At 37.8% G+C, this 25050-nt stretch overlaps 1 protein-coding gene across 2 annotated transcripts in view; it reads right to left on the bottom strand.

Annotated features, from left to right (window-relative positions):
* Positions 1-5241: 5241 nt before the first annotated feature.
* The window catches only part of FAM91A1 (family with sequence similarity 91 member A1), a 42001-nt gene continuing 22192 nt past the window's right edge, over positions 5242-25050 (bottom strand). For both annotated transcript variants that reach the window (XM_081116665.1, XM_081116666.1), the window contains 10 exons: positions 22913-23045; positions 20481-20629; positions 19026-19160; positions 18772-18885; positions 16428-16500; positions 14460-14609; positions 12317-12421; positions 11692-11815; positions 10315-10384; positions 5242-8352 (listed from right to left, as the gene is read on the bottom strand). In XM_081116665.1, the coding sequence (XP_080972791.1) occupies positions 8167-8352; positions 10315-10384; positions 11692-11815; positions 12317-12421; positions 14460-14609; positions 16428-16500; positions 18772-18885; positions 19026-19160; positions 20481-20629; positions 22913-23045 (1239 nt within the window). In that variant the 3' untranslated portion in view covers positions 5242-8166. The remainder of the gene's footprint in view (positions 8353-10314; positions 10385-11691; positions 11816-12316; positions 12422-14459; positions 14610-16427; positions 16501-18771; positions 18886-19025; positions 19161-20480; positions 20630-22912; positions 23046-25050) is intronic.

Below are 25050 nucleotides of genomic sequence, written 5' to 3'. Positions count from 1 at the left end.
AAAATGTTTTAAATCCTCAAGATAGTGGGGGGGGGTTTTTTTTTGGGGGGGGGGCGCACAGAACACATTAATTTTAACAACAAAATTAATCGAATGTAGTTAAACAACTACAGGAATACGCATATCTCCCATTTATCTCGCACTGTTCCTATGGGGAACTGAGAATTCTTTAATAACCCTCATCTCCAGACACAGCTATTTGCAGACAGGCAGGCTGCATTTGGGACTAAGGTTCCTATGATGCATTCACCCACTGAACAGCTTCTTAGGGACCAGTCACCGAATTGCCTTTCTCAGCCATCTTCAGACTGGGACGTGGTGACAGTTGCATTTCTAGAGCTAATGCTCATTTCTCAGAATAACTTCTTTCACTGAGTGGGGAATGGAGTCCCACCATGGTCTCAAGGCCCAGCTTGAAGCCCTGGTTCAGTGACATTCCATGCGACTTCAGTGGGGCACGGTGGGAGCAGCCTGGACTTGATCACACAGATCAGGTTGGGTGTGTACCAGCTGTCACCTTAGGCAACTCACTGACCCACTTTGCCACCAGTTCTCCTTTGCGGTGTGAGGGTGCCACCATCCTGGGGTTGTTGCAAGGAATACATTTGATAATCCTAGTATAGTCCCTACATCAGGGATGACCAATCTGTTTGTTATTGTGAACTACAATTGCGTGGAGCACTGTGTTAAGGATTCTGATGACAGTACAGGTGGGTTCAGGGAAAGCGTGCTGAATTAGGGTGAGGACAGGGATAGGGGCTGATGGCCTACGAGAGTCTCTGTTCTCTTTTCCTTTCCCTTTCATATCTCTAGGTATGAAACCCTCCAGTTATGAGGCTTAGGCCCAATTCCGAAATTTATGTCGAAATGGGGCTTCATTTGGAAGGATGCTGGAGTATCTCAGAGAACTGAAGGCCTGTAGAAACAAGGAGAACAAGTCCTATGAGCTCAGGGCAGGAACCAGGAACCAAATCATTGTCAGGGGTCGGGATGCCCAATACCTCCCTCTCCTCTCTCCACTTCTGTCTCCCCTCTCTCCTGACCTCTGGACATTTATTCATAATCAACCTGATGTCCTCAAAGTAGTTTTCCAAACTCAACCCACAGCAGGCCTGGGGGTGGTGGGTGAAGAGGGAGGACTATAAACAAATTGTCCATTCTTTTAAATAATTTTTTATTCTTCAATTACAGTTGATGTACAATATTATATTAGTTTCAGGTGTACAACCCAGTGACCAGACATTTATATAACTTACAAAGTGAAGTAACCGTCTGACACCATAGAGTTACTACAATATTATTGACTATATTCCTTATACTGTAGTTTACATCCCGTAATACTCTGTAACTACCAATTTGTTTTGTTGTTTTGAAATGAAAATCTGTGCTGTCCTCCTGCAAGCTGAGAAGTCCCTGAGAAAGGATTGCGAAGTGAAACACCGCCACCCCCAGGAGGAGCGGAGCCTGCAGAGGAACTGAAGCTCCTCGGGCCTCGGCAGCCTGGATCCGGAGCTTAAACTAAACATCAGGGCTTGGCTGAGTCCCGTCGCCAACACTCCAGGGACGTGGGTGGCGATTTTTAAACACCAACAATACAAACGCTGGCCTGTCTCCTTGTTTTGTGTAGTTTGTGTAGCAGGCCCAGAGAGGCAGCCGCAGATCCCGCTTCAAGGATGGACCTGCTCTCGAGCTGCAAGGACGCGGTCACCGGCAGCCTCCAGCTGTTGGCTCCTACCGGTGGCCTCTCGTCCCCGCCTGGGCAGCTCCTCAGGGCAGCCGCCAGCCTGTGACTGAGCAAGGACATCGCACAGAGCGCGACACGGCCATTCCAGCGAGGTGGGGGGGAGAGGGACAGGGACGAGCCCACAGGAATGCCAGCTTCCCACACGGCGGCACCTTCCTGTCCTACACCTGCCACCACGGGGGCTGCTTTTGTGGGTGGCGTTCTTTGTCCCCTAAAAAAAATAAAAGGGGAAAAAACAAACAAAAGAAATAAAATATAAAGAGGCTGGGCGGAGTTTTTATTTTAAATGATCAGGTTTCACCCTTCTCTCGGCAACCAGCCATTAAAACCGCAAGGAGACTGGGAAACAAATGAAACTAAGAGGCTTTAACCAAACCACAGGCACGAAGAGGGAAAGCGGGCAGGCGGCGGGCAGAGCAGACCAGGGATTCGGCAGAAAACAGGGCTCATTATAAAGGGCCCTGAGAACGAAGCTGGGGCAGCTTAAACCACATACAAAACCCCCAAAACCCCCTCGAAGTGGATTAGACATCAAGGGGGAGGCGCTGGGGGGACGGGTGAAAGAAAACCTTGGTCTGATTACATTTTAAAAAAGAAAAAGCGCATCGCAGCCACCAAAGTCCCCTCTTCCTCATTCGGCTGGGACACCAAAGGAGACACTGACTCCGCAAGGCGAGGGTCAGAGAGGATGGGTGGGTGAGAGCTTGAGGCCACGGTCCTTCCTGGCGCCCCGAATTTGGTGGCCACGCCCACAACGCCTGGGCAGGAAATGGAAGGCTCCTCTGGAGCCTCTCCTTCAGCCAGGGACAGCCTAAGGGTCCCCACTGGGCCACTAGGGCTGGCACTTAACACTGTTCACGCCCAGAGACAAGTCCTACAGTACAACTCAAAGAGGTTATAAATAAATGGAGCGATATTCATTAGGATATCAACTTTCCTCCATTTGATCTGTAGAGTCAATAGTTTTGATGAAAATCCCTGCAAATTTGTGTGTAGATATTGCCAAACTAATTCTAAAATATATAAGGATGTGATGGGAGAACATGACTTTGGGTGGTGGGCACACAGGGCAATATACAGATCTTGTAACATAGGAACCCACACCTGAAACCTGTATGTTCATGTTGACCACTGTCACCCCAATAAATTTAACTTTAAAAAATGAAAAAATAAAAATAAATATGTAAGGAAAAGCAAAGGAACTAAAAGAGCCAAAATGAACTAAAAAAAATACACACAAAAGTTGGAAGGCTCACACTATCTAATTTCAGTGTGGTTTTAAAAGGACAGACACATTAATCAATGGAACAGAACAGAGAGCCCCAAAATAGGCCCATATAAACCATGACAACTGAGTTTTAAAACAACTTATTGAAGTATGATTTACATAGGATAAAATTCACTTAAGTATACAATGCAGTATTTTTTTATTTTTATTTTTGTAAACTCAGAGCTGTACAACCACCACCACAACCCAATTCTGGGACATTTCTGGCACTCCAGAAAATGCTGTATGTCCCTGAGTCACTTCCCCATTTCCACCTCAGGCAACCACCAATCTACTTTGTCAACAACTGATTTTGATAAAGGTGTAACGTCAGTTCAATGAAGAATGGATAGCCTTTTCAAGAAATGGTGCTTTATCAACCTCCACACCCATCTCGTACCATATATTAAAATTAGCTCAAAATGGATCAAAGACCTAACCATAAACTATAATACTTTCAGATGAAAACAGAGAAAATCTGCCTGACCCTGGGTTTGGTGATGAGTTTTTAGATAACAGCATCAAAACACAATTCATTAAAGAAAAAAACTAATAGACTAGGCTTTATCCAAATTAAAAACCTTTGTTCTTTAAAAGATACTATTAAGAGAAGTCAAACTTGGAGGGGGAAATGGGCAAAACACTATCTGATAAAGGACTTGTATTCAGAACCTATAATGAATTCTTAAAACTCAACATTAAAGCCCAATTTTTTCAATATGGGCAACAAATCTGAACAGACACTTCACCAAAGAAGGTATATGGATGGCAAATAAGCTTATGAAAAGGTGGCCATCATCTTTCATTACAGAAGTGAAAACCCCACTGCAACAGACACTGTATCGAGTAGGTACTATAGGGCTAAAGGCAAAAATGTACTTAAACACTATATTGTAGTTGGTAGATTTGTTTATCACAGGCACAACTTAACTATCCTGAAACCACTTCATAAGCATTCCAGGGCTGAACAAATAAGCAAATAAATTGCAGGTGAAAGGAGCCAGGTTTCTCCCTCAGACAAAGAAGGACAAATAAGCACAGGCAAAACTAGAATGTGCCTGGTGGGGAGAGAGGATTGGTTTAGCTTAATGTTTAATATACACAAAGCTAGATCTAGAAATAATATAGAAATGTCTACCTACACATCGGTTAGTATACTTATTTCTCTCTCTTAGCGTGTTTCACCCAAGAAGCGTGAAAGCAGTAGCAACAAGCACACCCAACCCCCAGCTCCTGGCTCCTAAATACCATTCTCCAATGAAAGGAACCAGGGCTGCTTGAAGAAATAGCTCATTCCTGGGCAGGTGTCCGGATAATACTTGTAGTGCTACAAAGTAAGAATATAGTCTTAAAAAAACAGATGATGGCATGTCAAAAGAATTTAAGAGAGGATCTTAAAGTGTTCCCAATAATCAAAGCTGAAACAATTTGCACAACAGTATTGGATTTTAACCTAAAGTATAAAATAAATACCCAGGGTCACATACAATAAAAAGAAATGATCAAACAAATAAATACGAGAAACAGATTTTTAAGAAAAAGTCTAAATTATATAAATATTGCCCCCTCCCCTTGAGTGTGGGCTAGTTAGTGATTCACTTCCAAAGAACGAGTATGGAAGGTGGGGAAATGGTAACTTGCCAGTGGAAAAACCTAGCAGACACCAACCACCTCAAACCAGAGGAGCATCACCCCGTGACGTGAGAGTGGGGAAGGGCACGTCGCCTCCGTGCTCGTCTTCTATAAAGGACACCTCAACTCTAATCACGAGAAATCATCAGACTAACCCACAGAGAGGGGCATCCTACAAACTACCGAGCAGGTACCCTTCAGTGTCAAGGTCACGAAAGACTCTGAGAAATTGTCACAGGCAGCAGGAGACTAAAGACACACTAATGACTAAACAAATGCAATGTGGTGTCCTGGACTGGATTCTGGAACAGAAGAACATTAGCGGAAAAATGGGTGAAACCAAATCAAGTCTGTAGTTTAGTAAACAGTTTGCATCAGTGTTAATATCTGAGTTTTAACAGGTGTGCCATAAGGTGTTAATATTAGGGGGAGCTCAGGGAAGGGCATAGGGAACATCTCTGGACTATACTTGTAAAGTTTCTGTAAATGTGAAATTATTATAAAATGAAAAGGTTGTTTAAAAAAATGTACAGGAAAGCCACAGCAGCATGACTACATTTAAAAAGGGACTTACAGAAGATTATACACATTTTCTCAGTAACTTGATCAACACCAGTTTATTTGTAAACATATGTGTCAATAATCAAATTGACAACACTTTATACATTTCATTGTATAGTATTAACATCATACCAGAAAACAATCCACTGTACTTAGTTACAGTTTTGGTACTTTAAAATCTTTAAATACAAACAGTATTTGAAATACTGAACATAAAGAGAAAGATGAATGGCAGAGATAACTGAAAACATCAAATAAACCAATATTCAAAAAAAACACAAACATCTGATTACATATCTTTTTTAATGACATAAAGTTGCTGTTCTTCAGACCCACTTGAGAGGTGAAACTGTATTACACAAAATTCCGTGTCCTTTTTGATATCTTTTTTTCTCTTGGTTTCTAAGGAATGTTTGCCATGGTTTAAGCTACATTACAGGGGAAAAGAAATGGGAGGTAGCAAAAGCCAATAAAATTACTTAAAACATCTGCAAAAAAATTATTTCACAAATCATCTTTGGCAAATAAAAAAGTCTATATTTTAAATTTACTTTTTTGTTGAAATCGATCAACATTTAAGATTTAAGAGATGCATTTTACATGAGTTAACATATGAGTGAAACAAAGTCAAATTCATAAAGGAAAGCAAAAAGCAGCCTTCACATTTTGCTAACAGCTCTCAAAATGCAGACTGACTGCCTGCCCGGCCTGGTGTGGCTCCGTGGTTAGAGTGACAGCCCTCAAACCAGAGGGTCACTGGTTCGATTCCCCGTCAAGGGCACGTACCTGGGCTGTAGATTTGATCCTTGGTCCGGTTGGGGCACATGCAAGAGGCAACCAATTGTTGTTTCTCTCTCACATAGATGTTTCTCTCTCCCCGCCTCCCTTCCATTCTCTCTAAAAATCAATGTCCGTGCGTGAGGATTACAAAAAAACATGCAGACTGCCTTCCTTAAAAGTGAGAGGTCTTCAGCTGGGAACCAGAATCCTTCCTCATTCATGGAAGAAACCAGAGCAGGCCACATGCCTTTTCAGTACTTTCCCTAAAATTCATGATCATTATTAGGTTCTATTTCTTCCTTCATTACCTCTCAAAGGAAATGCAGCAGCAAATCACTCCCATATTTTAAGTTTTAAATTCACCAACAACTGGGTTCACTGACAACAAGTACAAATATTTGATTCTTTATTAGTGTACATGTCACTACAGTAGGCATAGATCGGTAATACAGGAATAAATAAAATAACTACAGTTAATTGAAACAAAGCAGATAAAAATGAGATTAAAGAGCCCTGATCAAAAGAAATGCAACTTTCGGTTGAAAAACTGTAAAAGTTACATACATACCTAATAGCACTAGGAATGTACAATATTAATTATTGGAAAAATAAATGAGTGATTCACAGTCATAAGAAATTATTTTAATATTAGTATTTTTCCTTTTATAGACAAACACATATAACATACACTGGTTTCTACCTCATATAAGAGAAAGTAGAAAACTAAACATTAACTGCATTTACCCAAAACATGGCACTGACTGTGCCACAGGTAATCTGCTCAAAAAGATCCAATTCTGTAGGTAGGCCATGGTACTGAATGCATGGTTATGTTAAGTTTTTAAAAAGGCATATATTTCCAGAAGTATGTTAAAATCCACAAACATCAGTTCTATAAGTAACAAAAATCATCAGCAAAAATGTTTAGGTTTTAACATTCCCAAATTTCCTAATGCCTTAAGTGTTTTAGATATATGTTCTCTGACCAGTTAGTTTGGTTACAGTATTAAACTAGCAATTATCCTAGGAGAAGAGCTAAACTAAACTATAACACTGCACAAACTTCCCAAGGTAACTTAAAAAATCTAAAAAGTGATTCCAATTATTCTAATTAACATCTGAGACACTAAAAGAATCAATGACTCAAGAAACATTTTGAAATTACTCAATTTTCCTTTATCATTTCCTCCCAAACTATTCACACAAATTTAAGATCCAAACTATCTAAGAATATGTCTTCAAAGTAGGCTTTTCACTAAAGTATTTTGATCAGAAGACATAGCTTTAATGCTTCTATTATATAAGTCTAACCTAAAATCACAACCCTTGCTTTACAAACATCAAATTCAATTTTATAACAATTCATTGGTAAAGCTACAAACAAAAAATAAGTCATGGTGAAAACGTGCAGCAGCCACAGCTACGAGAACAGAAAATAAATTCTCTTTTTCCAGAAAGACTTTATGAAAATATAAAGCCCAAAGTGAGTGACAACAGAAGTCCACATATAAACAGTGTTTAAAAATAGAATGTTTTCCAGAACTTCTCATGAGATGTCAATATATAGTTGGAGTCAGAGTTAAGACCTTATAAATCAAGGGTAAGTTATACATAACTATGCGGATTTACATACCTTCAACAATGTTCAATTGATATACATAATTTACAGAAGCCACAGGAATTCTTAATGCCCCATCATGTCATCTCTCAATACCGGATGTTTACTGTTTCATAGTTTTGCTACTTTAATACCAAGAGGCCTTTGCAGAGGAAGAGTTACCTTCTTCCCTTGATTCCCTAAAGAGTAGGTAACAAAATACAAAACTAAACAAGATTTATGTTTGATAACCTAACATATAAAATTACCGTTGCAATATTTGTAGTGACTGCTTATAAACATAACAGTCATCATAACTATAAAGTATATCCTGTTTTATAAAAGAAATGCAGATTGTCTCAAGGTAAAAAATACAGTGCAGGCTGCTAAAAAGCTCTTTGTTGCATTAGGAGGTGCATTGATGAGGAAAACTTCAGAAAACATGAATAAGGTCCCCAAACTTTGAACACCAGTAAAGCATGAATCTCAGGTGGCAGCAGGATGCTTTTTAGTGGCTGGCACTATAAAGCTAATGTTAAGAAAGAAAAAAGGCAGAAAGTGTGAGCAACAAATGGTGTAACTAAATTATTGCAAATGGAGACTAGCAATGCGCAGTGAGGAAGGTAACCGTCCACTCCATTCTGATAAGATGCCATCTTTAAATATTAAGTTTTTTGCCGGAAGTGGAACTCCCAGATCGGCATAGGATGGCTGGGAAAGCAAACTTGAAAAGCTGGCCTCTGTGTGAATATCCAATGTTGAAGCACCTTCCTAAAAGATCAAGAAACAAGAGAAAAATCCTGTATTCAACACTTTCCCAAACCACTTAGTATAGGTAATGAGAAAAATAGACCTTGATTACCCAAGATATGTTTATGGTATACAAAGCACTAAGGGAGATGCAAAGACCTACCTCACAAACCCAAAATAATCAATGAGGTATTAACATATGCATAAATGGCTAAAACAAGTTAGACTATGATAAGGGCTTTGCAATAAATAGAAATAATAGGCTATGAGTCTATGGCATAAGAAAAGGTTAGTTCTCAGACAATCTCTAAAAACCCTCGCACAGCATTAAGCCCCAGAACAACTCATCCACTCCCAGGGCTCTCAAATTCACATATTCAGCACAGACCTCTCCCCAGAACTCCAGACTCAAACATGCACCTGACATTTGCTCTCAGATGCTGCACCGCACACCCACGCTTACCATGTTCCTAACGAACTCTCAAATCTCCCGCCTATGTTCCTCCCCAGCCTTCCCTACTCCCCCCATTAAGCTGGTCAGAAATACAAGCATCACTCTTGACCCTTCCCTTCCTGCCACACCCTCAATCTCTTCCTCACATTTAACTAATCACCAAATTCTGTCAATCTACCTTCAACATGGGTCCCGAATTAATTTACCTTGCTCACCATAGCCACGGCCACAGTTTAGGCTAGTGGTCCCCAAAGTGGGGTACTCACTCTGAAGTGGGGTATGGTACTACAAAAATTTTAAAAATCTTATATCTACTTATTGCACCCTTTAAAATTTTCTATTTTTGCGTAGGTTTTATAATACACATAATATATTGGTTTAACAGTATATATGTGTAATAAACAAATCTTTATTGTGGATATATACAAAACTGTCATTCTGTTTTGTTTTTATGTGTGTTTTTTAATAAGAAAGGGTGCTCAGTTACCAATATCTGTTACTTGGGCTATTACAATAGCCTCCAAACTGACCTTACTTCTATACTTGTCCATTTTTAATCTATTCTCTAAACAGAACTAATCTTTTAAGAAAATGATGTCATTCTCTAAGTCTTTAATAGTTTCTTTTTGCACTCAGCACAAACCAAATTCTTTAATACATTCTAGAAGGCCCTCCCCTCCCCTCTTGCCACTACCCCTCTTTCACAAGGCTTCTGCAACACTGGCCATCTGTTTTGTTGGCATAGGACCTTTGTGCCTGCTAAGCTCTGCCTGGAACACTCTTTTCCAATCTTTAGGTTTCAGATAATACATCATCTCTACCTATTTAAAATAGGTCTACCTTTGGAGTCCATCAGATTTGAAGGAGTCTGACTCCTTCAAAGTACTTACTGAAATCTGTAATCACTTACATATTTCAATGTTTACTTGACTAGTGTTTCACACAACACTATAAGCTCCACTAGTGTCCTAGACATCATTGTTTCTCCAGCACCTGGTGAAGGGTCAGGCATGGAGTAAAGTATTTATTGAAAGAATGAAACAAAACTCCAAAATACTGACTTCATAATGTTAGATCAGATATTCTGAACAGAAATATTTCATTCGAGAAATTTATCTACAAATCAAGTCTAGGTATCCTTCCTTTCCTTCATTGGGAGGGGCACAGGACACAAAAAGGTCTAGAGCACTGGCTTTTACTACCACAACAGACGGTGGAGGCTCACTGCAGTTACTGATGGAGTACCAGACTCAAGAACTAGCACCTCATAGGGTGCATGGCCTGTAAAGATGTTTAACACCCTTCTGCTGAATGAAGCACTAGCACAGAATAGAGTCCAAGCTTCAGACCCAGAATACCTGAACTCAGGCACAAGTTCCTTTATTTCCTGAATCTCAGTGTCTTCATTTATAGTTTAAAGTTAATGCTTATTTCATGTCTTACTGCTGTGGAGACTCAAAACAAATAAGGAAGTGTTTTGCATTTAAAGTTCTATACAAACACCATTTGGATCTTTTGGTTTTTGTTACCTGGAATGAGTGAACAAAGTTAAGGACTTGTAGAGAAAGTTTTCGACTGGAATGTAAGAGGTTTTGAAGGCTGAAAAAAAGGGAGGAAAAGTTTAGAACACATATAATAACAAGGACTAAACCTAACAAGAGTTTAATTTTAATAATTTAAAAACATTTATATCTGCATATAAATCGTGAATAACCACATTAAAATTTTTTAAAAACCAATTTCAATGGTTCTTGTCAATGAAATTTTTCCCTTTTAGGGGATAACAGTTTATAGAAAGACCATTTTAAAGATAAAACATCATATATTATCAAAATTAAAATTTATTGTTAAAATGGTTTAAACTGTTAGCAAATATAAATGTTAATTAAATAAACCTTTTTAAATAAAAATTTATGCACTTGGAGGGATGGGAATTATTAAGTTTGACAGATTTAACATACATCAACCCACCAAACTAAATATTTCCAAATATGTAAACAGGTAACAATTATAGTGGCAATCTTTAAAGCTGCAGTATTTCTACTTTTTTATTCATGTCTGTTATTTTGGTTTCAGAGGATAGTTGTTAAAAATTCCTTGTCAACTGAATACTTTTAATCTTCTGATAGAAGCTACATTATGCCAATTAAATGAGTGATTTATTACCCAAGTTTGTTTTCCTAAATAAGTCGAACAGATCAGTGGGTATCACCTTACCAAGTTACCCACTATGACAATCAGATTCAATGATATTCTTTTCCACTAACCAGACAGTCTCAGACCTTTACAATACCACCTCTTAGCAGCCACGACCAATGGATCAGAGATGTCATGAGGGAAAACCTACATGTCATCTCTGATAAGTAATACATGCTCATTTTAGAAAATGTGGAAACTGAAGACAATTTCGAAAATCAGCCGTAATTCCACCATAAGACATAATCACTATTAGCATAACATAACTTGAGCGTGTGTACGGTAAGAGAAGTCCACAAGAGAAATCTCTACAGACATATACATATTTTAAAAAACTAGATTCATACTCTACAAGAGAAATCCACAAGAGAAGTCCACAAGAGAAATCTATACAGACATATACATATTTTAAGAAACTAGATTCATACTCTTACATAAGCATTCTCAGTTTACCACACCCTCACCAAATCTGGGTAACTAAGGAAATATAATTAACCAAAACACATGCCCAAAATGTTTGCATGTGCCTAATTTCTGAGGTACAAAAGTTTAATTCTGAAAATATAACAAAACCCTTAAACTAGCAACCTTTATTCAATCAACAAATATGGAATTACTATGTTCATGTGTAAAATAAAAGAAAGATATAGCAACTGTTACTGACTTAAAGTCTCATAGATGAAAAGATGACAATGAATATAAACCCTCACCTCTCTTTCCTGCAAAGGCCATGGGTAGCAATTTTTCTACAAACTTTCCGGTTTAATTCAGAACTAAACAGTGGAATTCCAAAGCACAGCTCCAGAGGAACCCAATCTGCTTCTGTTGTGGCAACTACAAAAGGACATGTAAACTTATTAATCACATATTTTATATATTATGACTGACCAAGGTTTCTCAACTGAGGTCCATGGATTTTCATAGATTCCCCTCACCCCACCAATGGCCCATCAATGGGGAGAGAACTCAGGGGTAGGGGTGTGTCAATGAATCTCTGAAACAGGGAAGAATGTTTTTTTGAGTATGTACATGCTTCAGAGGAGAAGGTACTAGTTTTCATTAGGCGTTCAAAGTGGTCTTTTACCCAATTGCAAGGTATCTACAAGATGCACAAATTAACCTAAATATTTAACGGAAAAAATGAAACTTAAGTCACTATTCTCAGGTCATATTTTTACAATACTTTATTATCCTAAATATATAAAAGTTTCCTAGAAAATTCCTATTAAAAGGTCCATTATGAGTAACAGTAGACAAATGATATCCAAATAACTTAACAAAAGAGTTAAACCTCAGAAATTAGTCTAAGATTGCAAATAATTTTTAAAACCTTACCAGAGTTTTGTTTAGTTGCTAAATCTCCAGTTGCTTCCTCAATGACCATTTCAAATGACTCTGTACTCCCATTTACATCTGAGCCAGAAGCCAAATCAGGTTCGCCTTGTAATTTAAGGATAAATGCCATATTAAGATTCTAGCAGTTGGTATAAGTTGTCAATAAATCAGTCCTAACATAAAAGAAGATTCAGGCAACAGAAATGGCAATGGAAAACAATGAATAGTCCTTAGCCGTAAAGCAGTGGTTCTCAACTGGGGGGCAATTTTGTCCCTCAAGGGGCACTAGGCAACGTTTGGAGACAGGTTTGGTTGTCACAAATGGTAACAGGGGTGCCAGTGATATTCAGGGATACTAAACATGCTACAATGCACAGTGCAGCCCCACAACAAAGCTCAGAAAGTAAATAGTGCTAAGGTTATAGAAACAAGGATTCAAAAGGCAGAAAAGAAGTTTAGACTTTCAGTTAGAGCACTACTAAAGTCATTTCTATCACCATGGAAATATGCATCCTGATTATGTCATTCCTCTTCAAAATTCTTTTTGACTTCCCATCTTTCAGCACATAAGATGCTCCAAGATCTCACCTACTTCTCCATTCTCATCTATTACTGCCCAATAGATCCTTTCTTTTGGCAAAAACAAGCTACCCTCTTCCCTGATTCCCTCTGCCTGAAAGACTGCTACTCTCCAAATAAACAACAATCATCTTTTATGGAGGTAACTCCTTTTTTCAAAATTCAGCCCAAACTTTACTTTCTGTATGAGGCCTTCTCTGATAGCTCCGCTAGGCTGAGACATGCCTTCTCTGTCCTACTTCAGCACTGTGAGCTAGAGCAGACCCTATTGCAGTCTTTTCACACTACACAAAGACTGATTCACTTGCTTGTCTCCCTTTCTAGGGTTATTACTCCTTAGGGCTTACAAATTTAAATATCTCCAGCACCTAAGCAGATATTCCATAAATGCTCATGGAATGAATGAAATAAAACATGACAGCTATAGCAGACATGCTTTGAAATGACTGCCTAACCCATAGCCTTCTTCTCTGGAAAATGCCCCTGTGATACCTGGCAGTCAACTGTTGAAAATTGCCTATTATACAGCAATGATAAATGTAAAAACCTGCTATGTCAAAAATAAAAAGTTACCCAGATCCTCTGGCCAAAGGTAAATGGACCAGGAAAGGATACCTAACTCAAAGGGAGCCAATCCAATCCACTGGATGGCTAGCAGTAAATAGTTCCCCAGGATTTCAAACTAAGAGGCTCAAGGAATAGTCAACTGATGACAGACAATTGAATTGAAAGGTTTTCTAGAGTCATGGCCTAGGGCTGGCACCATGGCAACCACAGCCACATACAAGCCAAAATTAGGTCAGAGCAGAATCAATTGGTAAGCATGAAAAGGTAACTGGAAAATAAAATTTTAAATTAAAAAGCAAGGAAAAGATATGTAAGGAAAACTAGCCATGGTTAATATGCAGGATAGGGTGGAGACAGACAGAAACGAGAATGAGGCCAAGACGGTGAAGCAGGAAATGGCTGCTTACAGGACCAGGACCAGGACCAGGACCAGGACTCAGGCTCGAATGGCATTACAAAGAACAAAACGAGAGCAGGAAGAAATGGGCATGAGAGGCATTTCAAAAGACTAATTTACAGGACTTGGAAGCAACTGGACGGAGTGGGAAAGGAGGATGCCAGAGAGGGGACGTTAGGCCTGGGTACCTGAGACAATGGTGCCTTGACAGAAAGACAAAGGTCGAAAAGGAAGAACTGTTCTTTCTGTTTTGGAAACATCTTTACAAAGAGACTAAAATTTTGAAACCATCACCCCATAAAAGAAGTTCGTTTAAAGCCTATAAACAGAGACATGCCAGTAAAGGGCTACAACCTAATAATCATTCTGTATTCCAATCCCAGGTCATTACTTCTTTAATTATGTACTTAGTATTTTCGCCATTTGAACAATTGATACTTGTCCAAATGATGTCACAGAACATTTTCTCATACTTCAGTGAAAAAGCATTAAGTATTAAATAAGTCAACATCCCTACAAAGTCTCCATTCTTTTTAAATATGAAGGTTGTGATCAACTCAATACCAATGGTCTTAATTCAAAACCCAACTATTGGCTAACCTCTCTCATCAGAAGCATCACTGAGTTTCCTGTTTGCAAGCTGGCTCGAAGCATTCAACATGGTGATATATCCACAAAAATGCTGCAAGTCGACTTTGCTCCTTAATATCTGCAATGCTTTATGAACACCCATATTGACACGAGTAAACTCTAAGAACAAAGAGTTGACATCAAATTAAAAGTGAACAGTTTTACAAAATAACACGAAAAACCTAAAATATACTTTTATTAAACAATTCTTAGAACTCCTTTTATACTTTAATCTACCAAGATTGATTCAAGTGAAGAAATATCTGTGAACATAAAAGGACGTTATACACATATAACAGATTTAGAGCCTTCAGGAGGCATTTGTTCTATCAGAACAAATTACCTGCTAAGTAAGCAAACAGAGCCAGTCAGTGACAAATTCTCTAGACTTCTCTTAGTGGTTCTACCCCAAATACTTAGTGGGCTTCTACCAGGACTTTATTAAATATGTATTATATTTTAATTTAAGAAAAGTAAAATTACCCTTATTGAAATTAAAACTAATATACTTGAAATTATATTCCTAATAAATTAAATATTAGCTCAAGTTCTTATAAATATGTAAACTTACAAAAGAGAAATATGCTCTATATCCAAATATGAAGATTTTTCTTCTTTATAATTCACACAGTAATCTCCCAAGGCAAGAGATTTACCAATCAGTTCTTAAGATTTTTCTGAATTTTAAGATTTTGTGGTCACTACCCTGCATCTTCAGATAAACAATTATTTTCCCCACAGAATTTATAACGTATCAGATGGTTAAATAGCAAAGTTTAGTGGCAGACAAGTACTTATTTCTGAAAAGTGGCTATTTTTTGGAAGAGAAAACTCTCTTCTCCACATTTTGTACACATTTACAACAGCAAAAGAGAGAAGTTAATTTCAAGCGTGAGGCTTCTGCAGTCTGGCCACGTGAAAAGGAAAAGATATCTGTAACAATCTTCCGCCTTTCCCCTTTGGGGGGTGGGGCAGTGGTGGCCAACATTCTGAAAGAACAGTAAGTTCTTATATGAATTAACTTAGGTCAAGTTACTTGGGCCAGTCACTGCTCTCTCGAAATCAAAGCAACATGGCTCTGAAAACCAGGAAAACAGATTACAGAACAGCAGTTCTGCATGTAGCAGGAAACCCAAGTGCTATATACATAAATGTTGTTTTAATCAGATAGTATTTTTCTTTTGAATGTACATATTTTCTTAATACTCAACAGAAAAGAGGTATCTTCTCTATTAGACGAAAGGAAGAGTGAACTGGCTGTTACAGAAATTCCCTGCATCTTTATCAAATACTAGACTGCATATCCAAGTCTAGGAAGAGCTAACATTAAACAGGGCTTTTCCCCTCCATTCTAACCAGCTTAACTTAGCTCAAACTGGAATCCATTCAAATCCTCTCATCAGCAAAAATAAAATTTAACAGCAAAAAAATTAAAAAAAAGCGGAAACAGGAAATACATGCAAGTGTTCTATAAACTGAAGTAGGAGACAAATGTTCATTAGCACCGATTTCTAAAGTAACCAAAAAAGCCCCTTAAAGAAAACCAGTGTATAACATTATGGCGGGGGGAGAAATCAACTTTCTAAGCATAAAATTTTCCCTATGGCTTGCTTCAAATAAATAAACAATAAAAAGGAAACTAAAAACTAAACACACAGAAAACCTAGTCTTCCACCTGGGCAAGACAATGACTTCTCTTCAGCTCCGAGACAGATGAGAATTCTTCCAAAGGTCCTAAGTGAGACTTATTCTATCAATTCTTGTGGGAAAACGCACATGACAGAAAACTCCCTTTGGCCAGCAATCTTTAAAAACAAAAAGGTAACACCCCAGAACTTCAAAATTTTAAGCATTCACTTCCTGCCATGTTTTCCACCAAACTGGTGACAAAGACTGACAATAAAGAAGTCAAATGAATACAAATCAGAAGTGAGGTACCTCCTTGTAGTTCTGTCTCATCAAAGGGAAACGGTATGTGGACAGTTTCTCCTGTCCCGTGCAAACCATGGCCCTAAACGTGAAGAAATACAAGTTGAAAGGTACATGAGAAACCTACATTTCCAACAACAGACATTGAAGCACTAAATAAGACTGTGCCACGCGGTGGTATATTCTACACGCGGTGGTATATTCTACATTACTTTAGCTCCATCAAAGTGCTTTCAACAAGTTTCTATTTTTCTCCAGCAAGCAAAGACAGTCTTAAGTACATATGAACCTATGAGGCAATGGGCCTCAAATTGTGTGTATGGGCTAAATTTTAAAAAGGAGGCTAATTTAACAAACATAAATCGGGAGTCAGCCAAGTGGGGATTGGATGAGATCAAGTGTACAGGCACAAGGGTTAGTTCTGAGACAGACGTGGTGAAAATCCCCATAATCACCTGGCATACCACTGACCAGGAGTGCAAAACTCAAAAACCTGCACTGAATGACATATATCCAAAATTACTTGTTACAATATTATAATTATATATAACTGGAAGCAATCAAAATGCCCATTGATAGGGGACTGGTTAAATAAATAAATGTATTTTCTGCTACAAAAATAAAAAGAAAGAGGAAGCGCTCTACAAACTGAAATGGAAAGATCTCCGATTGCTAAGTGGAAAACGCATGGGGCGTGTCAGTGTGTAAGTGCCTGCACTTGCATAAAGAAATATAGAGGGCACAGCAGAGACTAATACATGCTGATTCTGACACTCAAATCAGTCTCTCCTGTTCAACCTCTCATTTGAATTTCACAATATTTTCAATTACCTACTAGATTTCTCTACCACCCAAATGTCCCACAGACACCTTATACTCAACATGCCCACAACACAACACATCATCATCTGCCCCCACAATGAGATACCACTACAAACCCACTAGGGTGGCTATAATTTAAAAAGTCAGATAATACCAAGTGCTGGTGGAAATGTACAATGGTGCAGCCACTTTGGAAAACAGCCTGGAAGTTCCTTGAACAATTAAACACAGAGTTATCATAGGACCTGGCATTTCCACTCCTAGCCATATACTTAAGAAAAATGAATGTCGACACAACAACTTGTATATGAATGTTTGTAACAGTGATTATTATTATTTATAATAGCTAAGAGGTGGAAACAACCCAAATATTCATCAATGATAAATGGACAAAAAACGTGGTGTATTCATAGAAGGGACTTGGCCATAAAAAGGAATCCAGTAATGATACTTGCTGAATCATGACAAATCTTGAAAACATCCTACTAAGTAAGAGGTGGGTCACAAGAGACCACATATTATATAATTTCATGTATAGGAAATGCCTCAAATAGGCATTCTAGAGAGAGAGAGCAAGTAAATAGTACTGTTTAGGGCTAGGGGGCTGGGAGAATAGGGGAGTGAGAGGAAAAGGTGCAGGATTTCTTTGTGCAGTGATGAAAATGTTCTAAAACTGAGTGTGGTGATGGCTGCAGGTATCTGTGACCACAGGAGTTCACCCTTATCCATGGTGGAAACCCTCCAAGACTGCTAGTAGATACCTGAAACCAGGATGATACCAAATCCTACACATACTATGTTTTTAATTTATAAATTAAGCCCAGTAAAAGACTGACAATAACCAAAAATAAAATAGAACAATTGTAACAATATACTGTTATAAAAGGTATGTGAATGTTCTCTCTCTCCCTCCCTTTCTCTCTCTTTCTGATAACCAAGACGGCTACTAAGTAACAGGCCGGAAGTGTATACAAGTGTGGAGACGCTGGACAAAGGGGCAATTCATGCCCCATGAGGGATGGAGCAGGACAGCTTGAGATTTCATCATGCAACTCAGAATGTCGTGTAATTTAAATCTATGAATTACTTATTTCTGGAATTTTCCATTTAATATTTTCAGACCATGGTGGACAATGGGTAACTGAAACCACAGAAAGTGAAACCACCAATAAGGGGAACTAATATATACTAAAAAAAAAAAATGAATTGTACAATTTAAACTGGTGAATTATATGCTATACAAATTATAGCTCAATAAAGCAATTCCTAAAGGAAAAAAAAATACAGCCACGTGGGTAAAAAAGGTGAGGCTGAAATTCAAAGCTGAGTCTAGCTTCAAAGTCCATGTTACTTCTACCACTCACACACTGCCAGACAAAGGCCAGGCCTGAAACCCGGATCTGGTTCCTTACAGTTCAGCTTTACAAATTTCAAAGTACTGACATCTGATTGCGACTCAGCAGAAAGATGCACAAATTACAATCTTTAAAATAAAATCCAAAACGGATTGATTCAAATAAAGTCACTGTACCTGAATCAAAACTGCCGAATGTGTTAAAGCATCATTCAACATTGTGAGCACATTTGATGTAGGAACTACTCCAGGATCATGACCCCAAGACGTTATTAGTAATCGATCATAACCCTATGGGAAAGAAATGAATAAAAGAAAAAATGGTGTTTAGAAATATGGGGAGAAAAATTAAGAAATTTATCCATAATACCACATACCAATTTCTACCTTCCTCAAAAATAATTAAAACAAACAAATCTCACACAACATACCTGGAAAATATCTGGCAGTTTTCGAAGTCTTGTACCTTTGGACAGCAAAAGAGATGGTGGTCCCTGCCCAGTGATATGGTAAATGTACAGTTTAAACCAGACAGAACTGACTTCTGGGATAGCTGGTCCAATATGCTATAATCATAAAGCAGGTGAGGTAAAGCTGTAATACTTATCAAAAAAAGCCAAATTCACAAGTGACCAAGTATAGTCTCATTAACAGCTAATGCTGCATATAAACGCTAACTATTATTATCCTTCTGAAAATAACTTTCAAATGCTCTGTTCAAATAGTTTCAATTTTATGCTGGAACTAAGAAAGCATGTCTTATCACTGCACTTAGAGAATGGACTTTGAGGCAGACCAAAGTTTAAACTGGGGCTCCATCCCCTCGGCCATATCACTTTAAGAAGGTTACTTAAGCTCTCCGTGCCCTCATTTTGCTCTTTTGTAAGGTAGCAATAAAATATCTACCTCATAGGGGCATAGTAGGGTTGTTCAAAAAAGTTTAAAATAGTACCTGGTATACAGTAAGCTCTATATCAAAGTGTTCATTATAATTATTATTAATCACATGCAATTTCTCACCAAAGGGACTATTCTCCCATTCATTTACAGTTCATGAATTCCTACTATGCCTAGAGGTTGTGTTAAAGAATAGGAGGAAGTGTGTAGTGAGGTGGGGTTGGAGGGGGCACACAAAGAATTATAAAAAGAGATTGGTAAATGCAAACCAATAACCACTCCAGTTGAATAGAGGACAAATGTGGGGGGGGGGGGGTGTGCTCACTGAGGCAGCTAGATCAGCACAGGTAACAAAATCATCCTTGTACAAGAATCCCTTCCTTTATCCTACACCATTAAACCTTGCACATCTAGGAAATCAGGCAGGATGTAACACTGAAAAAGAGCAACATAATCCCCACTGTTTGGAAACCGCACAGACCACAAAGTCCTTGCTAAGTATACAAATCAACAGACCTGATTTATTTTTAAAAAGTAAAAACCAGAAGTCATTTTCACAAATAAATTTTAAAGATAACCAGAGATCTACCTCCTTTCCACTACAATCCTCTTTTCAGTTTTAACATCACAGCCCCATTTCTAAAACATTTCCTTTTTCCTCATTAAATTTATCTTATCCCTCAAGGCAACCTAGACTCCCTTCCCAGAGCATCCGGAAACGTTCTCTTTAAAAGACTACATTCAAGAAAACTAATCTGCTGTGTCACAAGTCACTAGATGACACATAAATAAAATGTACCAATTATACCTCACAAATTGAACATACTATCTTATAACAGCATAAATACAAAACTGCTTTCTGAGTCAGCGATTTAAATCTGGTATCTGCAAGTTGAGAATTAACCAATAAGACTGTTAAACCTCTTCTTCAAGTCACCACGAGGAAGAATGAAATGACAGCACCAGCCTTCTTCCAAGTGGGTCTTTACCTGAGGGGTGCAGCTGCTGACAGGCCGAATTTCATTGGTGAGAGGAGCCATGGAAACAAGTAGTGTATAATTTTTGTTTAGAACTCTGCTGCAAGTTGCAGGGTCCAAACCAAGAAGGCTTTCACAGCGTAAGAGATCCAGAGGAAAACCTGAATTATGACCAAGCATACACAGAGAATGAAACTGTGACAATATGAAACAAAAATGTACAAGACAAAATACCAATTAATTACCTTTAGATTTTAATTTTTTCTTAAAGGTAGAATATTGAAAGTTCCAAATTTCCTAAGTGACTACTAAGAAGACACTTTTAAAATGTAAGCTAATAGTTTTTATTTCTGGTCTAAAAAGATAACTGTGCACTGGTATTTCTTTAGACTACCTTTTAATTGTAAGAAAGTGCTTGCTTTGCCTTTCTTCCTCTCCATCACCATCAACTCCAGGCCAATGGAATTATGAAAGCCTGAGTGCCACAAGGAAGCTGTGCCCTTCCCTCCTCCAATTTCCAATCTCTACAAAAAGCATCTCAGTCAAGTTCTGAATTTAGCATAGGAGCAGGAGTTGCGCACTTAGAAATATATGCCGCCCAGCCGGGTGTGGCTCAGTGGTTGAGGGTCGATCTAGGATCCAGGTGATCAGGGTTCGATTTCCGGTCAGGGCACATGCCCAGGTTGCGGGCTCGATCCCCCATCAGGGGCATGCGAGGCAGCCGATCAATGACTCTCTCATCATTGATGTTTCTATCTCTCCCTCCCCCTCTCCTTTCCTCTCTCTGAAATCTATTAATAAAGATATATTTAAAAAGAAAAGAAAAAAAAGAAATATATGCCTAGACTGCTGGTCCATAAAACATGAATTCACTCAGTATACAACAGATTTTAAGGATTTCCACTCTCTGCTGAAAGGGACTAGAAGCCCTGAGCATGACTAGGGTCAGAATCTTAGCTTAATACCATACCTTCAGTAAAAAAAAGAAAAAAGAAAAGAAAAGAAGAGGGATTAGAGGGGGGACAGAAGTACAAGATAAGATTATTTTGCCAGAAAGTGAAAAATTGCTCAAAAAAAATTTTAAAGATGGAGGCATAGCACAAGGAGACAGGAACCAGCTTGAAAGAAATCCCACTGGCAAAATCTGAGAGAACTATAGCATAAAATAATTAAGAGACAGTAAAGACTAATTATAAACCACTGAAAAAACATAAGAATTCACAAATCCATACTGAGAATATAAAAGAACGTCTAGTCCCAACTATCAAATATGGGAGAAGTCTAAAGTTGGAAAAATAAAAAACAGTCCAGGCAAGAATCAACAATGAATGATGAATCTAGTAGGAAAGTATCTGCCCACAGATTGCCTACTAGTTGCAGGGTGGGGTGGGGGAGGAATAGTTAACTATACAGCACAGGAATCAGAAAACACATTAACTGGGGGATCAAAATTAACATCACAGTGGGGGACAGGTGAGAATCATGTGCCTCCAGATGTCACTCCCTTAGAAGGACACATTACTGACATAATATTCTAGAGGTAAATGCGTAACCTAAATCTAATTACGAGGAAACATCACATACACCCAAGATGAGAAACATTCTAGCAAAACCAACAAAAAGGGACTATATTCTCAAAAAATATGAACGTCATAAAAGACAAAAAAAGGTTACAGATTTGAAAGAATGGGTGAAAGAACTCATGGTGCTAAGAACTCATGAAGTCCTAAGATGCAACTCTTGTGAATGTCCAAGGACTTGAGCCAAATGCTCTTACACTAGTGCTCAAGCCATTCCACCTTTTAAAAAACACACATTCCTGGGTGCCATTCCACAACTCAGAACCTACTGAATCAGAATCTGAAATTCTAATTCCATCAGTCCAACTCAAGTTGGAGAACACTACCTATCTATCAAAACTAAGAGTTCGCCCTAAGGCAGCAGCCACAGTTCACCAATAGATTAAAATTGCTACTACTTTCTTTTACTCTTTAAAAAGAGGTTATCTGTTCCCTTGTCTATTTTTTAAAGTAAAATACTTCAGTAAACAAATATTCCAGCAGCACTTGAATAGGAAACTCCTGTTACTACTTTTATACAATGGAATCTTTCACTCTTGAAATTTTATGCTTCCTACATTAACTAGAAATAATGCCTGTTCTGAATTCCCCAGCTACTAAAACAAATTAAACACCCCAACCCTTTCTGTAGGTACTAATCCGATTTAAAAACTACAGATATCAGTGGCACGTAAGAGGAGAAACAGTAAAATAAGGTAAGAAACATTTGACAAGCAAGGAAATTTACATAACAAGCCTCTAGCTATAAATTCAATATGCTTACACAAAATGTATTAAATAAGTGATTAAATAAGCGAACATGAGCTATTTAATTTCTTAGAAGTTCCATGGGATCATCTTCAAAATCAAGAATATATCTCATACCATAATTGGGCTGGTCTGGCTGTGCAGTTTGTGCAACTAGATCTTTATTATGACGAAGAAACAGTATCGTGTTTCTCAGAGTAAGTGCATGGTCAAAATATCTCTGTGCTTCTCCTTCACCGGTGCTCTGAACCTAAACCAAGAGAAAATAAATTTTCCAACAAATAACGCTCTTATGCCATTCGTTCTAATATGTAACTCTATAGTAGAGATATTTAGACATTATTAAAAATCATTAAATCAAAAATTTGCCCCAGCGTTACTGAAACAATACTAACCTCAATCTCTATTTTTCCATCTGACCACAACTTTGAAGATAGTAGGAATTACCCCAACAAGTAAAACAATTTTAGCAACCAAATAATACTAAATCATACAATTATATAATTTATATGTCCTATGTATGATTCAAATAGGGTGCTTAAAAACCTCTAAGGTCTATATTCTGCTTCATCCAGTAAAGTACTCCAATCCACAGCCACCAATTATGCCTCTAATTTTCATCACCCTCTTCACAATTTTGGATAACTGGGTACAAGGGACAATAGAGAATGTGACTTATAGCTGTTCACCATTGCTGAAAATACAGCTTAAATTCATTCAACAAGGATTTACTGAGTCCCTCTTATGTGCTATGACTGTCTAGGATGTGAGGATAGCGTACTGAACAAAACCCCTACCTTCACTGGGCTTTCATTTTAATGCATGTTCTTCTGACTCTGAGTTAGTCACCTGTTTAATATGTGAAAACACATACATCCCAAAAACAACACAGAACATGGAAGGACAGGTCTACAGCGGGAAATAACTAAATGAGATTTGCATTAAATAAGATCAACCAATTAAATTTAATCAAGATGAGGTGTCTTAAAAAACAGCCAAGAAACTATTTTTAAAAACTAAACTTCACACTAATAGATCTTCCCAAGAAAGACTATGTGCTAAGAAAGATTATAGATACATAAAGAGTAAAAGTGATTTTCCAATTTGCCATATTCGATAAAAGACTAGATGAGGTAAGAAAAATAAAAGTCAGAAGAACAGAACTTAAAATGCACAAGAATATAATATAAATGTATTGGCAAAAGAGGATACACAATAAGAAGTGGGGTTAATAAGGTGTTAAAGGCACTGAGGGAATAATGGAAATTTAAAGTAAAAGAGACCAGTTAATGACAAGGGTTACCTCAAATCTATTTCTACGTTGAAAAAGTAAAGGTCCTAGGAGAAGGAGCAATGAAAAAATGTTATGGAAAGTCTTTTTTTTAAGATACAGGATTCAGGGGTCCAATTCTATAATACATCACACCCAATCTGAAAAGACAAGCCACAGGCTAGGAGAAAATTTTGGCTAAAGATGAATTTGAAAAAGGATTTGTACCTGGAAAATATATGGTTCACTAAAAACTTAATAATAAGAAAAGCAAACAGCCCAATAAAATACGCAAGTGATGTGGAGACATTTCACCAAAGAGATATATGGTGGGCATATGATAGCATCTAAATTAATAATGTTAATATCCAAACTAGATATGGAAGAAAAATAATAACAAATCTGGGTGCTCAATATCATTAGTCATTAGGAAAATGCAAATTAAAACTACAATAAAAAACCTCTACATACCCACAGACTGCCTCAAATCAAAAAGACATCCACATAGCATGGACATAGTGCAACCTGAACTCACCTATTGCAGGCTTGAATGCAAAAACAGCACAGCAACTTTGGAAAATATTTTGGTAATCGCTAGTAAAGGTAAACATATAACTGACATATAACCCAGGATTCCCAATCTTTGATGTCTAATTAAGAGACATGAAAACTTATGTTCACACATACAATTATAGTTATATTCACTGTCTCACAAAAACTGGAAACACATTCATAAAACTGTACACTCAAGAGAGTGAATTTTGCTGTATGTTAAAGAGAAGATATAAAGGAATTTACAAAATCATCAAAAATTCTCTAAACAGCCCATTTAACACACAGTGTTCATCACTAAAGCACAAAAGGTACCACAATTACTAGTCGAGAAACAGATTAGGCACAAGAAATATTTGCATAAAGAGCAGAGGACAGAATACAATATCCAGGGCATGAAAACACTCAAAGGGCAACCAAGGTTTAGAGCTAA

The sequence above is a fragment of the Miniopterus schreibersii genome (genome assembly GCF_964146895.1).
Source record: "Miniopterus schreibersii genome assembly, chromosome: 17".
NCBI classification, from domain to species: domain Eukaryota; kingdom Metazoa; phylum Chordata; class Mammalia; order Chiroptera; family Miniopteridae; genus Miniopterus; species Miniopterus schreibersii.
This window is presented reverse-complemented; position numbering and strand designations above follow the sequence as displayed.